The sequence below is a fragment of the Dipodomys merriami genome, unplaced genomic scaffold (assembly GCF_024711535.1).
Source record: "Dipodomys merriami isolate MVZ:Mamm:240054 unplaced genomic scaffold, mDipMer1.0.p SCAF_91, whole genome shotgun sequence".
NCBI lineage: Eukaryota > Metazoa > Chordata > Mammalia > Rodentia > Heteromyidae > Dipodomys > Dipodomys merriami.
Window position 1 is genome coordinate 1,409,655 of NW_027206524.1, and position 17,051 is coordinate 1,426,705.

Here is a 17,051-nt window from a genome sequence, read left to right on the forward strand (position 1 = left end):
TCACTTCTGGTTTTCTGAGTGGTTTATTGGAGATAAGAGTTACATAGACTTTACTGCCCAGACTGGCTTTGAACTGTGATCCTCAGATCTCAACCTCCTGAGTAGCTAGGATTACAAGCGTGAGCCACCAGCGCTGAGCCGCTTGATGGATTTTTGGCTAACTAAATAGATTTGTGTAACTAGTATATTTTTCAGAACCTGAGCATTATCATCAATCACCAAGAACTTTTCATATAGCTTTGAAGTTGCAAACCTATGACTTCTTGGCCAAGAGGAACTATTGCCTGATACTCAATTCCAGTTTTACAACTTCGTGTGTGTGTGTGTGTGTGTGTGTGTGTGTGTGTGTGTGTGTGTGTGTGTATAAATATTCAAGTTTTTGAAACAGTACTATGCAATTTATTACACCCATATACAATGGTGTGTAACAATGTACTGTACAGATTCTATTCTTGGTACAAATGTAATTTTTCTTTTCTTTTTCCTTTGTCATCTATTTTAGTCAAGGTTTGATCTCTTTGCCCTAAGATTTTTGGTTACAATTAATCAGAAACAGCTTAGTGTATTCCTTTCCTATTTTCAAAACCAAGGTCCACTGTATAGATACTATTGGCTATAGGATAGATTCAGTTAAGGAGGTCTTTGAAGGTACAGGAGATGACAGACACAGACTGATATGAAAAAGGATGGAAGCCAGTAATCTAGGAGACCACAGGAGCCAGGAATTCTGAATAACTGTTTGTGTTCTTTTTAGTAGAGTGACCATAAAAGTTATAATCCAAATCCAATCATTTTTGAGAGTGAGTGTTACTAATAATCATAGTGCTATATTATACAAGGATAATGGATAATCCTAAGTAAACATGGATGATTTTAGGCAATCTCTCTAGAAACTTACAAATGCAGATGCTCAAATGTCATGAGATTTTAGAATCATAGGTTCTAAAATCTTAGAATATTCACTTCACATAAAAGCAGACACCCTGAAAACATTACGGAAGGAATAGGAGAAACTCTAGGGCTCCTTAGCACAGGACGAAATTTTCTTAATAAAGACCCCAAACCACTACAAATCAGTGTAATGTTGTACAAATGGGATTGCATTAAACTGCAGAGCTTCTGCATGGCAAAGGACATAGCTAGTAAGATCAACAGAAAGCCCATGGACTGGGAGAAGATCTTCACTAACCATACAATGGACAAGGGTCTCATATCTAAAATATACTTAGAACTCAAAAACTTAAATCTTCCAAACACAAATCCTCAAAGAAACAACTGCCCCATTAATAAGGGAGCTAAAGACTTAGAAAGACTTCTCTAAACAAGAAATAAGAAAGGCCAATAAACACATGAAGAAATGCTCAACTTCTCTGTACATAAAAGAAATGCAAATCAAAACAACATTGAGATTCTACCTCGCCCCAGTTAGAATGGGTATAATCAAGAAATGTAATAATATCAGATGTGGAGGGGATGTGGCCAGAAGGGAATCCTACTGCACTGTTGGTGGGAATGTAAACTTGTTCAACCACTCTGGAAAGAAGTATGGAGGTTCCTCAAAAATCTATATAGAGCTCCCCTATGACCCAATAATCCCACTTTTGGGCATTTACCCAAATGATCACAAACAAGACCATACTAAAGCTATCAGCACAACTATGTTTATCACAGCACTATTCACCAGAGCTAAGATATGGAACCAACCCAGATGCCCTCAGTAGATGAGTGGATCAAGAAAATGTGATATATATATATATATATATATATATATATACATATATATATATATACAGACACACACACACACACACACATACATACACACACACACACACACAATGGAATTCTATGCCTCCATGAGAAAGAATGACACCGCCCCATTTGTTAGGAAATGGAAATACTTGGAAAAAATTACATTAAGTGAAATAAGCCAGACACAAAGAAATATAGGTCCTATGGTTTCCCTCATTTGCAATAATTAGTAGACATCTAGGATAATTTTATCAGATGAACAGAAAAGCTTAAAAGCTATGTACATATGACCATATAAGATGTTGCTATGTGAAATGAATGCCAAGGTATGGACACAAGAAGTCTTCCTTTGTTGTTGTTTTTAATGTACTATGTGATTTTTTTTGTTTCCTTTGAATATTCTTCCCCTATGGTATATCCCCTGTTGTCACTGTACTTCATTTTGGTACCCTACATCTTGTATATACATTTGTCTAATTTGGGGAGGGGAATAAAACTCTATAGCAAGGACACAGGATGACCAATTGCAACAATGATACCCAAAAGACAGTATATTGGAAATGAACTTTACAACTTTGGGTGGGGGAGGAAAGGGACAGTGAGAGAGCAACAAGGGAAGGGTAACAATGTTTGACAAGAAATGTACTCATTGCCTTACTCATGTAACTGTAACCCCTCTGTACAGCATCTTTACAATAAAATAAAATTTGAAAAAGAATATTCACTTTACAGATCATATAGATTTATCATCTGAAGAATGGCAAATCAAATCCTCAGGTACATTTCCCATTGTACCTGGATCCTTTCTATCTATAGAGTAGATTTGTGTGCTATCTTTTTGTGTATATTTGTTCTCCTCATGGAGAGTTGAGGCCTGTCTGTGGGCTTTAGTAGAGTTAAGAGTAATATGTGGTATTTGCTGTGATGGTTTTTCTTACTGTTCTGAGTAGCTCATGGTCCTGGAAGCATTTTCTATGAAATGCTCTCAGAACACCTATCACATTGATCTAAACTGTTGATTGATTGATTGATTGATGGCTGCCTCTTAAAGCTTTCTATGAAAGTTTTGAAATGATGGTAAATAAATTTGAAACCATTTTCCCTTAAAGCCAAGCTTAAGCCCAGCATGAATAAAAGAAGAAAAAATGAGTCCTGCAAACTCATCACTGAATGACATGGAATCCCTAGGGCAGAATGGAACTTTGAGTAGAATGCCAGTTCCCCAAGATGGTACGTAAACGTCTAATGCAGGGTATAAACAAAGACAGTACAGTTTTTTCCCTATAGAGACAAAGCTCAGAGAAATTCTCTAGGGAATCTGTGCCTAATCAAGTCCCCAGGATGGCCAAGAAGTTTAGTTTCCTTTAATATGCCAGCTGGGGTTCTGGTGAACGAATTCATCCTCCTGAAATTCATAGAGACCACCTGGGACAATACACATACAAAAACTTCAGTCTATTCCTCAAATACCTTGGAGAATTTGTGTCAGTAAAACCTCTGATTCATCATACCGAGGGAATAAGAAGAGGTAACATACAAGGCTGTTTGTTAGCAGTACTCTCTTTACCTTCTGGCTAATGAAAAGCTAATGGAATGAGACCTCATAAATACCAGCACTGAGAAGGACCAAAGAGAAGAAAGACATAGTCCTTAAACCATCTTTTCTGATAGTTTTCTTTTAAATCCATATCCAACAGCTCTGAGAAGCATGGATCCCCTTGCTTTCAACACTGACTTTGAGGTGAGACAAGAGGTTTAAAGGAATCCAGAAGCCTTTAGAGAACCAATAGGAGATACCTTTGGCTTTTGGCTTATCTATCTCATCAGCTAGTAACTTAATATATGGTTGGGAGAGAAAAGAAGAGAATGAGAAGACACAATGGTGGTCAGGAGAGCTCTTGTCTCATAGCACCTGAGGAAGGAAAGGCTATATTGTTTTCTTGGATCTTTCTGAGAACCTTTGTCCTTAACAGAGTTATTTTGCCTCTTCATCTCTCAAGTGGGTCCTCTATCCTTTGTTGGTCACACTAACAGAATAGCTTGGATTTCTGATCATCCTAGGGAAGCTGTGATGCTCTCACAGTTGTACTATCAACAGCTTGGGATGAGAACAAGCAAGGATGAGGGAAGGCATCCATGTACAAGCTTATATTGCTAGAGCCGTTTCCCACTATTAAGGCTTGTGTCTGTCATCATCTTGTGTGTTTTCTCCTTTGTTTCCATAGATGACTTACCAGAAGAGAATGGCTCCAAGAAACAGTTCCTCAGTGACTGAGTTTATCCTTGTGGGATTGTCAGAATACCCAGAGCTCCAGATCCCCCTCTTCCTCCTGTTCTTAGGGATCTATGTGTTCACTGTGGTGGGCAACTTGGGCTTGGTCACCTTAATTGGGCTAAATTCTAGTCTTCATACCCCAATGTACTTTTTCCTCTTCAATTTGTCCTTTATAGATCTCTGTTACTCCTGTGTGTTTACCCCCAAAATGCTGAATGATTTTATGTCAGAAAATATTATCTCTTATATAGGATGCATGACTCAACTATTTTTCTTTTGTTTCTTTGTCAATTCTGAGTGCTATGTCTTAGTATCAATGGCCTATGATCGTTACGTGGCCATTTGCAGCCCTCTGCTGTACACAGTCACCATGTCCCCTCGGGTCTGCTCTCTGTTGATGCTGGGTTCCTATGTGATAGGATTTGCTGGGGCCATTGCCCATACTGGAAGCATGCTGAGACTGACCTTCTGTGATTCCAACATCATCCACCATTACCTCTGTGAAGTTCTCCCCCTTCTACAGCTCTCTTGTACCAGCACTTATGTCAATGAGCTTGTGTTTTTCCTTGTTGTTGGAGTTGTCATTATTGTATCCAGTGTTAGCATCTTCATTTCTTATGCATTGATTCTGTCTAACATTCTTCAGATTCCCTCTACACAGGGCAGATCCAAAGCCTTTGGTACATGTGGCTCTCACTTGATTGCTGTGGCTCTTTTTTTTGGGTCTGGGGCATTCACTTACTTAACAACCTCTTTCTCTGGATCAATAGAACAGGGAAATTTTGCCTCAGTCTTTTACACCAATGTGGTTCCAATGCTTAACCCTTTGATCTATAGTTTGAGGAATAAAGATGTTAAATTTGCTCTAGACAAGACCCTGAAGAGACTACTCTTCTGACAGGTCAGGCAGTATTATAGGCAATTAAGTCCCAGTAAACATAATACTTACATGCCTTTTTTGAATCAACTGACAGAGGAACTTCAATGTTTTTCCTAAAAGTCTTCTCTTCCCTTTTAAGAATCAAGAATATCAGCCAGGCGCTGGTGGCGCATGCCTGTAATCCTGGCTACTCAGGAGGCTGAGATATGAGAATCACAGTTCAAGCCAGCCCTGGCAGGAAAATCTGGGAGACTCTTATCTCCAATTAACTACCAACTGGAAGTGGCGCTGTGGCTGCCTTGAGCTGAAGAGCTCAGGGACAGCACCCAGGCTCAGAGTTCAAGCCCCACGACTGACCAAAAACAACAACAACAAAAAAATAAAAAGCCTGGCATGGTGGTGTGCACCTATACTTTCAACACTTGGGAGGTGGAGGCAGAAGACTGCAAGTTCAAGGCCATTCTGTACTACATAGAAAGACTTGTTTCAAAAACAAACACAAAAAGATTAAAAGTGAGCAAAAATCTGCACTCTCTTGCCTATATTCTCCTTTAGGATTATACCATTTTGTATCACTTAGCATGACACTTAGTATCTACTAAGTGCCCGTTATTTACTGCATTCTAGTTTAGATCCAAGAGGTGAATAACCTGAAATATCATGTCTTCCACTTTTTTCATGGCAGGCTAGAAGGGTTTGTTTAGGCAAAAATTTTCAACTGGGAATGGGGAATACTGTTGTATGAAATCTCAGAAGCATTTTTTCTTCAGTGATATGACTGGTCTTGCCAAAAATCAAAGGTAGATTTCTGGATGCCATAGTTAACATAACCTCCCAGATTTTAGAAACATTGCCTGGTCAGGAAGAACATAAATCTTCCATTTCAGACCCTTGTCTTGCATAACTACTGAAGATCTTCTCCCAGTCTTTGGGCTTTCTATTTATCTTGCTAGCTATGTCCTTTGCCATGAAGAAGCTCTGCAGTTTCATGCAATCCCATTTATCCATCCATTCTTTGTTTCTGAGTCTTCAATTAAAAAGTTTCTACCTGTGCCAAAGAACCCTATTGTTTCCCCTATTCCTTCCTGTAATATTTTCAGGGTATCTATCTGCTCTTACATTGAGGTCTTTGATACATTTGGAGTTGATTCTGGTGCAGGATGATATATAAGCATCTAACTTCAACTTTCTACACATGTATAGCCAATTCTTCCAGTACCATTTGTTGAAGAGGCTGTCTTTCTTCTATACTATTTTTTGGCTCCCTTATCAAAGATTAAGTGGCTATAACTCTGTGGGTTCATTTCTGGGAGTGCTGGCCTTGAGCACAAAAAAGCTCAAGGAACAGTGCTCAGACTCTGAGTTCAGGCTCCAGGACTGGAAAAAGAAAGTTAAAAAAAAGAAATTTTATTTATTTGTTTTAATATTTTTTCCAGACAGAAGAATCTCTCTTTGGAGCCCAGCCTGGCCTCAGATTCCCGACCTTCCTGCCTCAGCTTCCTGAGTGTTAGTATTATAGGTGTTTATCACCGTGCCTGGCACTCTTATTTTTTTTAAGTATATTTATGTTTCACATTTCTCTCTCTCTCTCTCTCTCTCTCTCTCTCTCTCTCTCTCTCTCTCTCTCTCTCTCTCTCTCTCTCTCTCTCTCTCTCTCTCTCTCCCTCTCTCATGGACAATCATTGGAGTCATAATTTATTTCTCATTCATAGACAGGGTAGAAGGGATCTGTATTTGAATGCCTAGGATGACTCTAGATTGGAAGTATGAATAGCTCAATATTTGAGAAATACATGCTCATAACCATGAACATGGAGGCAGACCAGCCTATGTCAAGGAGTGGAGGTGAAGCCTCACATTGTGAGCAGAAGAGTGAGCACTGTGAGCAAAGGGTGGCTGCTAAGAATACATGATTCTTTTTTTTTTGGACATGAAGAAACTCATATAAACTACCCAGTCTCTTTCTTCTATTCTTTTTCATTCCAAACCTTCCACAATACTGGACAGTTGCCAATACAAAAGATAAAGCAGTGAAGTCCCCTTCATGTTCTCTTTCTGATATGAAACAGCACAATCATACTGAGATGAAGGCAGTCCAGTGTTCCAGGTGGAGCTAAAAGCAAAATGTCCTGAATTCTGAGCAGCACAGAGAAGAACTTCTGTGCGGCAGACTGATGATGAGATGTGAGGCAAGCTGTATTATCTTCAAGATTTATCAAGATTTTGGAAGGAGAAAAATGCTGATACTCGGATTATGTCTTGATTATGACAATGCTTATATTTACTGAGGCTACACTATGTGTGTCTTACTTATTACGACTGAATTATAATATTGAACCTCTGCGGGTCACCCTCCTTTTCCAGGACTGTATGTGTTTATGTACACGGAGATATTAGGAAGGGTCAAAAATTAGGAAACGCTGAGGGCTGGTGGTTCACACCTGTAATCTTAGCTACTCAGGAGGGTGAGATTTGAGGATCATGGTTCAAAGCCAGCCAGGGCAGGAAACTCTGTGAGACTCTTACCTTCAGTTAACCACCAGAAAATCAGAAGTGGCGGCATGGCTCAAAGTGGTAGAGCATTAGCTTTGAACAGAAATGCTCAGCAACAGTGCCCATGCCCTGATTTCAAGCCCCATGACCAAAAAAAAAAAAAAAAAAGGAAAAGCAGCTAGGTGGTAGAGCATGTGTGTAATCCCAGTACTCTAGAAGCTGAGGTAGGAGGATTAGGAGGTGGAAGCCAACCACGCTGTCCCACGAGGAGAAAAACCTGAAGCATGAAAGTAGATCTACTTTGCTATTGGTAAAGGAAAAATAATGAATTACTACTGGTATAATTGAGTAGAAGAAGGAAGAACTCAGAAAAACAACATTATGAAATAAAAGCGCAATAATAATTTTCTGTACATTTATTCCATATTACCATTAGAGTGAGCAGCTGAACAAGTCTAAGTTTGACTTAATGAAATCTTTTCCAAGTCAGCCTCTTTTTACTGAGGATCTAAAGTGATCACAGGGAAGTTTTATGGCACTGGAACAGAAGAGAAAAAGAATGAGATTCTTCTTGGTTCAGTCTGTAGTCTAGTTCTCTTGGCTCTTTTTCCTATGGTATCTGCCATGGCTTCAATCCCCATGCATTTCATAGTGACTTCCAAATCCATACCTCTGAACCTGATTTATGGCTGTAATTTGCAATCAGTTGTAAGTTAGAAACACAAAAGTACTATCATTATTGATGTCCAATAGAATGATGTCATGATTAGGGGGTTATTATGTCTTGAAGAATAGGGAAGAATGCCTTATTCTTGCATTCTACATATTCTTTCACGTTCTAAACAGGTAGGAGAGACACTTAGGAGAAAACACAGGTGCTGTCCTGTATTCTGAGGAGCAGACGGAAAGGGGTTAGTGCCTGATTCAGCCTTGGTACACATCACTCTCCCTTCACACTTCTATAAATGACACTTATCATTTACTAAGTGCTTCATACCAAAAGGCTTAACTGGTGTGGCATAAACACACGTGTTTTTTTTAACTTAAAAGGGATCTAGAAGTGGGCAGTCCAGGGCTAATGTGACAATGCTCATCCTGAACTCAGACTCTTTCTTTATTCCTCTTTACAAGTGCCTAGTGCTTTTATGGCATTGTCCACACTTTAAGCAATATGACACAGAAGAGGGAAGGAGGGGGAGGGAGGGAGGGAGAGAAAGAGGAAGCAAGAGTGCTTTACCTGCTCAAGGAGTTTTATCTACTGACATTAGCCACTCCTACTTGCAAGGCAGACAAGGAAATTAAATGTTTAACTTGAGAACATCATCATTCCAAACAAATGAACAAACAATAAATAAACAACAAAATCTTAGTTGCTAAGGAGAAAGAAAAAATAGCTGGTGTGTAGATAACTAGTAGTCTCTACCAAAGGATAGTCTTTTACTTGTCAAGAAGGAGCAGTCCATTAATGGGCACGTTACTTTCCTGTTTTTGCTTTCTTTCTTGGTCTCTTCTAGTGGAAGGGGATAGATTAATTAGACAGATGAGATTAAAGGAGACAGATAGGTTTGTCTTTGAAGTGTTTTCATCTCTGGCCTGTTGGTGCTGAAGGGAGGAAAGGTCTCCACCAGGACAAGCCAGATCTCTCTATTTCCTTTCCACCTTCTCCTCCTGACTCCTGTTGAGCTAATTTATGGTCCAGGTTCTAGGCAGGAGACTTGAGTTCTGACATGTTTAGTTTTACTATTAATAAAGATGTAATTTTAAACATCATCTTTTGGCTTCCCTCATAGTTGTTCTTACTACTCAGAGCTCACAGAGGAGGGAGAGTAAGTGATTAATATTGCTAAGCCTCCCAGAGTCTTTGCATAAGGGACTTAGTGGTAACTGGAACTTTTTCTTATTATTTGCTCTGGTAGTGGATTGTTGAAAACCATACACATTCTTATGATTTGCTCTGATAGTTGGTTATAGGAAGCAATATCAAGAATAGAGTTTCTGAGATCACACAAAAAAGACAATATACTATAATCAAATTTACAATGATTTACTGTAATACAATTGTGAACATAACCATTCTTGCACTTGGGAGCCATTATTATATAAAAATAAAGCTTTGTTTATTTTATTTTAACTATACAAGCATTGTAACACTGTAACAATCTGATACCTTACATGGATTTAAGTGACTGAAGGGCAGGTAGTACAGATAGTGTGTTTACATTGAGCAAAGGATAATTCCTGTCTCAAGCATATTGGAGTGAGATAACATGAACTATCATCACATTACTCATTGCTGCAACAAAGCAAATTAGGAATTTCCCATTTCTGAGATTTTCCATTTAATATCTGACTATGGGTGACTGTGCCACAGAAAGTGAAACCACAAAAGGGAACTACTGTGTATGAAAATGTAATATGCAGGTGTGAGTGTGTGTGCCCATGTGTGTAGTTCTATGTTCTAGAAATTACAAACATACCTTCTTATTAAAATCTCAAGTAACAGTCACCAAACTGAACAGATTTTAGTTCCCAAATGCAAATATCAATATAAGCTTGCTATGTTAGCAATAGTATAGTTTATGTTCTTTGATAAAACTAAAACTATAAACATAGTTGTGCTGGTAGCTTTAGTTTGGTCTTGTTCATGATCATTTGGGTTAATGCTCAAAAGTGGGATTGCTGGGTCATGGGGAGCTCTATGTGGAGTCTTTTGAGGAACCTCCGCACTGCTTTCCAAAGTGGTTGGACAAGTTTACACTCCCACCAACAATGTAGTAAGGTTCCCTTCTGTCCACATCCCCTCCAGCATCATTGTTATTAGAGTTCTTGATTACAGCCATTCTAACTGGGGTGAGGTGGTATCTCAATGTTGTTTTGATTTGCATTTCTTTTATGGCTAGAGAGGTTGAGCATTTCCAAGTTTCTCTTTAAGTCTTTAGCCCACTTATTTATCGGGCAGTTGCTTCTTTGAGGATTTGTTGTTGGGGGATTTAATTTTTTGAGTTCCAGGTATATTTTACATATGAGACCCTTGTCCGTTGTATGGCTAGTGAAGATTTTCTCCCAATCCGTGGGCTTTCTATTGATCTTGCTAGCTATGTCCTTTGCCATGCAGAAGCTCTGCAATTTCATGCAATCCCATTTGTCCAACTTTTCTTTAAATTGTTGTGTTTCTGGGTCTCTATTAAGAAAGTTTCGGCCTGTGCCAAGGAGACCTAGGGTTTCTCCTATTCCATCCTGTAATGTTTTCAGAGTGTCTGCTTTGACTGCAAGGTCTTTGATCCATTTGGAGTTGATTCTGGTGCAGGGTGATATATAAGGATCTAGCTTTAATTTTCTACAAGTGATTAAGCAGTTTTGCCAGCACCATTTACTGAAGAGGCTGTCTTTCTTCCATTCTATTTTTTTAGCTCCCTTATCGAAGATTAGATGGCTATAGATCTGTGGGTTCATTTCTGGGTTTTCAATTCTATTCCATTGGTCCTGAAGTCTGTTCTTGTGCCAGTACCAAGTTGCTTTGTAGTAGAGTTTGAAGTTTGGTATTGATATTCCTCCAGCACTGTTCTTTTTGTTAAGGATTGTTTTTGCTATTCGGGGTCTTTTATTGTTCCATATGAATTTTTGGATTGCCTCTTCTATTTCCTTGATGAATGAGGTTGGAATATTGATAGGTATAGCATTGAATTTGTAGTCTTGGGAAGTATTGCTATTTTTACGGTGTTGATCCTTCCAATCCAGGAGCATGGGAGGTTTTTCTACTTTCTAAATTCTGTTTTGATTTCGTTTTTCAAGTTTTTCAAGTTTTCATCATAGAGGTCCTTCACTTCTTTGATTAAGTTAATTCCTAGGTATTTTATTTTTTGTGGGGCTATTTTGAATGGAGTTGCTTTCCTGATTTCAGCCACGCTTTTCTCATTGTTGGCATACAGAAAAGCCATTGATTTTTTTAGGGTTAATTTTATACTCTGCTACTTTGCCAAAGTTTTGAATCAGCTTGAGTAATTTGGAGTGGAGTCCGTGGGATTCTTTAAATACAAGATCATGTCATCTGCAAAGAGTGAGAGTTTTACTTCATCTTTCCTTATTTGGATCCCTTTTATGTTTGCATCTTGTCTTATTGCTGTAGCTAGACATTCTAATATTAAATTGAAGAGAAGTGGAGAGAGTGGACATCCTTGTCTTGTTACTGAGTTAAGAGGAAATGGCCTTAGTTTTTCACCATTAAGTATAATGCTGGCTGTAGGTTTGTCATGTAAAGCCTTTATTACAACCATGTTTATTGCAGCATTATTTACCATAGCTAAGATATGGAACCAACCCAGATACCCCTCAGTAGATGAATAGATCAAGAAAATGTGGTATATACACAATGGAATTCTATGCCTCCATCAGAAAGAATGACATTGCCCCATTTGTTAGGAATGGAAAGACTTGGAAAAAATTATATTAAGTGAAGTAAGCCAGGCCCAAAGAAACATAGGTCCCATGGTTTCCCTTTATGCAATAACAATATATGTCTGAGACAAGCAGAAACGGTCAGATAAGTTGATATTAGGTGAAGTGAACCCCAAGACAAGGACTCAAATGTTTTTTCTTTCTTGCTATTGTTTCTAACATATTTATAAGATATTTCTTTGTTGTTTTGTATGTCCCTCTCCCATGGTATAACCCCTGTTTTCACTGTATTTGATGTTGGTATAATTTGTGGAGGGGAAGGGAAAAAACAAATTGCTTAAATAGGGATACAGGTGGACCCATTGCAACAATGAGATGTACAAGACATTATGTGGAAAAACGAACTTTACAACTTTGGCGTGGGGGTGGGGTGGGATTGGGCTGGGAGGGTGGAGGGGATAGGGGGGTGGGGAGAGGACGGGATGGGGAACTGGACAGGGAGATGGGAAGGGGAAACAAAGGAGGAGGCAACAATGCTTGATAAGAAATGTACTCATTACCTTCTCACGTAATTGTAACCCCTCTGTACGGTATTTTCACTTTAAAAAAAAACTAAAACTATTACACAATCAGAAGATGGAAACGCTATTAAAATATTCTTTCAAGCCATGTTAGATCAATGAAGTACAGACCATATATAAAAAGGATATGAAAAAGCAAACTTTACAATTTATGGTATGTGTATACAGATAAAACAGAAAAGTAAGCTTTAGCATTATAGTAATGAACAAATAAATGAAGATAAACGAATTAAGAACGTATTAGATTTTGAAAAAAGCAGCAAAATTATGTTAGGAAAACAAGGCAGGAGGGCTGGGAAGGTGGCTCAGTGGTAGAGTGCTTGCTTGCATCCTTGAGGCCCTGGGTTCGATTCCTCAGCACCACATAAGCAAAAAGGAAAACGCCGGAAGTGGTGCTATGGCTCAAGTGGTAGAGTGCTAGCCTTGAGCTGAAGAGCTGAGGGACAGAGCCCAGGCCCAGAGTTCAGGCCCCACTACCAGACCCCCCCAAAAAAAACAAAAAAAAAAACAAGGCAGGAATTAATAAAGCTTATCCCCGAAAGTATTAAATTAGAACACAGAAAAAATAGTAGTATTATTAAATATACTGACAGGTTGTTCTTTTAAAAATTAAGGAAATATACCAAGAATTAGTAACTCTTTTAGTTTAGAGAAAAAGGGAAATGAATAGAGAAAAATAAGGTGAAGGGGTAGAACAAATAATAGACATACAGGAAATAATAAAGCAAAATACTTTTCAGCACTGATCAAATGAATTAAAAAAACATTGAGACAATAGATCACATTCTAGATAAATATTTTTAAATTTAGTTAATTTTCTATCAGATAGAAAAACCTAATGAGTTCAATTCCATAGAGGTAATAAAGTTGTCAAGGGGTTAAATAAGAAAAATTACTAGTCACAAATGGTTTCACAGAGAACTTCTACTGAAGAATAGATAATTCCTATACTATTTAGGCAAATTGAGAGCCTAGAAACAAAAATACACCAAAATTATTTGTATGAAATGAATATATCATGGACAAAAATCTGAAAATGTTGTACATACAAGAGAAAATTACAGATAAACCTCAATTATGAATATCAATAAAAATATTAGCAAACTTTCAAAATATGAGAGCATATCATATTAAACCAGGGTTTATTGCATAGATGCAGTAACAGTTCAATGCCAGTGAATCTAATAACATGTAACATTAACACTTAGTTAATTGTTTAATTTCAGTGACATTTAATTAAATCTAATTTTTAGAAATTACTATTTTAATAGAGCTGGGGAGAAAAACATCATCATCTTCATAAATAATGAATTGTTAAAATTGTTGATGGAATTCACTTTATAAAAGAGGTTCTTTTTGTTTCTATTTTTAAGTTAAAATTAAAATTCCAATTGGTTCTTTCCCACTTAACATTCATTTCTAGAGGTTTGTGATGTTCTTCAAAATACTCTCCATCCTTGAATAAAATTCAAAGCATTTTATTTTTTAAAATACTATATTACTAATATAATGTAGCTATATTTTGTCAAATATATGTTTTGTTCATGTGTAATCATAGTAATACTTAAATCTTCTCACAGCTTCTATGGCTCTATGATGATGTTACAAGATAGCATATTGTTCATACTAAAGGCTGATGGGCTACATAAAGGATGACATTGCTTTGCTTTCATAAATTGAAAATAGAGATAATATAATTTCCTAATACAAATGAAGACAAGATCTTTTATTCCTGCAGTTGTATGGAATGGATTGAATACCTTTTGGTACAACTTCCACTTGTCATTTTCTTCTTAGAGGGCAGAAATAACATGTCCATTCTGTTGGTTCTCATCTTCTACAGAAGGAAAAAAAATATGAGAATCAGAGTTAACAAATCTACTGAAGGGCATGAGAATGTGGCAGATCCCACTTTGAGCTTATCTTTATCTAGCTTTGATTGCTAAGATGTTTTGCTCAAATACATGTTGCATTCCAGGACAGAATGTAGAGAAGAAATGAGAATATTAAGTGAAGAAATGTGAGAGGACAGTGACAGTCTAGACTAATGACTGACATTTAACATAAAAGAGAAGGTAGTCACAACACTGGAGTCTGATTTCCTATTTGTGAGATAGGGTCTGCTTTGATCTCCAGACCAAAGTGGATAAATTCACATATGCTTAAGATGATTGTCCCCATAGATGCATGAGCAAAACTGGCTACAAAGAAATGTTGAATCACAGTTTGTCTTAAACACAACTCTTACAAGGTTGGAGAATGGATCTGTTTTAGTCTGAGAACATGTCAGACTCTCCAGGGCATTTATTTTAAAAAATAAATTAAGCCTTGAGTGAAAGAGCTCGGGGACAACACCCAAGTCCTGAGTTCAAGCCCCACAACTTACCGAATAATAATTGATTGTCATATAACTTTTCATATTAAAATATATACAAAAATTTTAATAGTGAAATTTATTAACAAACTGTTTCAGAGCTAATAAAAAATTTGGGTCTATCTTCTTGACATCATTTATTCATTTATATTAGCATAAATTGCATGTATAAAGAGTTAAATTGCAATATTTCCATGAATACATATAGTGAACTTTGATTAAGATCAACTACTCTATTAAGGTTTCTTATCCTCCTTTGCTCGCTTTTGAAACAATTTTTAATCTGGTAAAAACAAAGCTTGAACTCAGGAAGACACTCACTCAGGTGGTACTCTGCCACTTGAGCCATGCCCCAGCCCTGCTTTTTACTGTTCATTTTGAAAATGGAGTCTTGCAATCTTTTCTCACCTTCCTGAGTAGCTAGGATGATAGGTGTGACCCACTAGTACCCCAGCTCATATTTTAATAGATTTCAATATTTTATTTTCTAACATGCTTACTGTGATCATATTCATTCTAAAAAAAATTGAAAGTGGGGCTGGGAAGGTGGCTCAGTGACAGAGTGCTTGCCTTGCATGCATGCAGCCCCAGGTTCGATTCCTCTGCACCACATACACAGAGAAAAAGCCAGAAGTGGTGCTGTGGCTCAAGTGGTAGAGCGCTAGCCTTGAGCTAAAGAGCTGAGGGACAGTGCCCAGGCCCAGAATTCAGGCCCCATGACTGGGAGGGGGGGAGGGAGGGAGGGAGGAAGGGAGGGGGAGGGAGAGAGAGAGAGAGAGAGAGAGAGAGAGAGAGAGAGAGAGAGAGAGAGAGAGAGAGAGAGAGAGAGAGAGAGAGAGAGAGAGAGAGAGAGAGAGAGAGAGGACTAAGACTATTTTCTTGGAAGTGCATGGCTAAGTTTTTAGGGGATGTGTAAAATTTAAACTCTCATGAAGTGATTTCTTTTTTCTCTCAGTTATGGGGCTTGAACTAAGGGTCTGGGCTTCTCTGCACAAAGCTAGTGCTCTACCACAGCCTCACTTCTAGTTGGAGATAAGAGTCCCATGAACTTTCTTACCCGGGCTGGCTTGACCCTCGATCCTCAGATCTCAGTCTCCTGGGAAGCTAGAATTATTGGCACAACGAAATGATTTTAGGATGATTATGGCACTATTTTGTAGGAATATTCTTAGACTGTTTTAAACACTTATTAGTAAGTGTTTAAAACTGGAAGATGAAAAAATTACAATCATCTATTATATAATCACCAATTCATGAAGTCATTCATTTATTTGGCAAATATTTACCATGTTGGAAGAGAGCAGTAAGCAGCATGTCAAAAAATACTTGGCACTAAGATACTAGCAATGTGTTCTATTACCATTATTTGTTTATATTTGATATATGACTTATATTGTGATTGTCATATCATAGGTATTCTTTTATACTATACAACATAGTGCACAATAAAGTTTTGCAAATCAAATATATTCAGACTTTAATTTTAAATTCTTTTTTTCCACTACAATACAGGCAGTCCAATAAGGTTTGCAAATTGAATATATTCAAACTGTTTAATTTAAATTTTGCTCCAAGGAGCATTTTAAAAGATTTATGTTTTTTAATAAGGCATTGGAATTTTTATGTAAGGAGTTATGTAAAATCCATGGTTATACATTTTAGGGGCCTGAGAACCATGCGAAATGTGAATCTACCATGAAAATCAGCTGATTTAAATAGTTGCTAAAGCACTAGCACAACCTGGTGGCTACTTAAGTGCACTGTCTGGTTATTTTCCACGGGTTCCACCCAGGTATAAGATCCTTTCTTGTACTGGCAGGCAGGGTGTGTGTGTGTGTGTGTGTGTGTGTGTGTGTGTGTGTGTGTGTGTGTGTGTGTGTGTGTGTGTGTGTGTGTATGTGTGTGTGTGTGTGTGTGTGTGTGTGTGTATAGCCATATGTATAGGATAAATTATGATAACAAGACATTTCACATTTTTTACTTTAAAATTTTTACAAGTATTTTAGCTTAAATTTACATAATGTTTGGAAAACAAACATGTATTTTTCAAAATACTCTATAAACTGACCTATTTAAAATAAATTCAGCATGTGAGTTTTTGAGTCTAATACATCTTTATCAGTGTCAGCCCTCTGTCATTCTCCAGCTATCTCAAGCCAACTCATCCCTTCAAGTTACGTAGTTCCATTTTCACATGTGGACCTTGAGTATTATGACTATTTATCCACCATTCCTCTCTCTCCATCTGTCTCCTTCCCTAAGTCCCACCTTCTCAGACAAGGCATTTTTCAGCTTCCTGGC

At 37.7% G+C, this 17,051-nt stretch overlaps 1 protein-coding gene across 2 annotated transcripts; it reads left to right on the plus strand.

Moving 5' to 3' along the window:
* Positions 1–1,955: 1,955 nt before the first annotated feature.
* On the plus strand, positions 1,956–4,925 carry LOC138821348 (olfactory receptor 8B4). Of its 2 annotated transcripts, XM_070013508.1 has the most exons (2): positions 1,956–1,981; positions 4,013–4,925. In XM_070013508.1, exons 1-2 carry the CDS (start codon positions 1,956–1,958, stop codon positions 4,923–4,925), a joined length of 939 nt encoding a protein of 312 aa, XP_069869609.1. The 2 variants fall into 2 exon arrangements, with proteins under 2 accessions (XP_069869609.1, XP_069869608.1); XM_070013507.1 differs by lacking the exon at positions 1,956–1,981 and having other exon boundaries at positions 3,978–4,925.
* Positions 4,926–17,051: the final 12,126 nt, after the last annotated feature.

What these genes read in the sequence shown, in the direction of transcription:
- LOC138821348 (XM_070013507.1), top strand. Translation starts at nt 3,978, where the DNA reads ATGACTTACCAGAAGAGAATGGCTCCAAGAAACAGTTCCTCAGTGACT.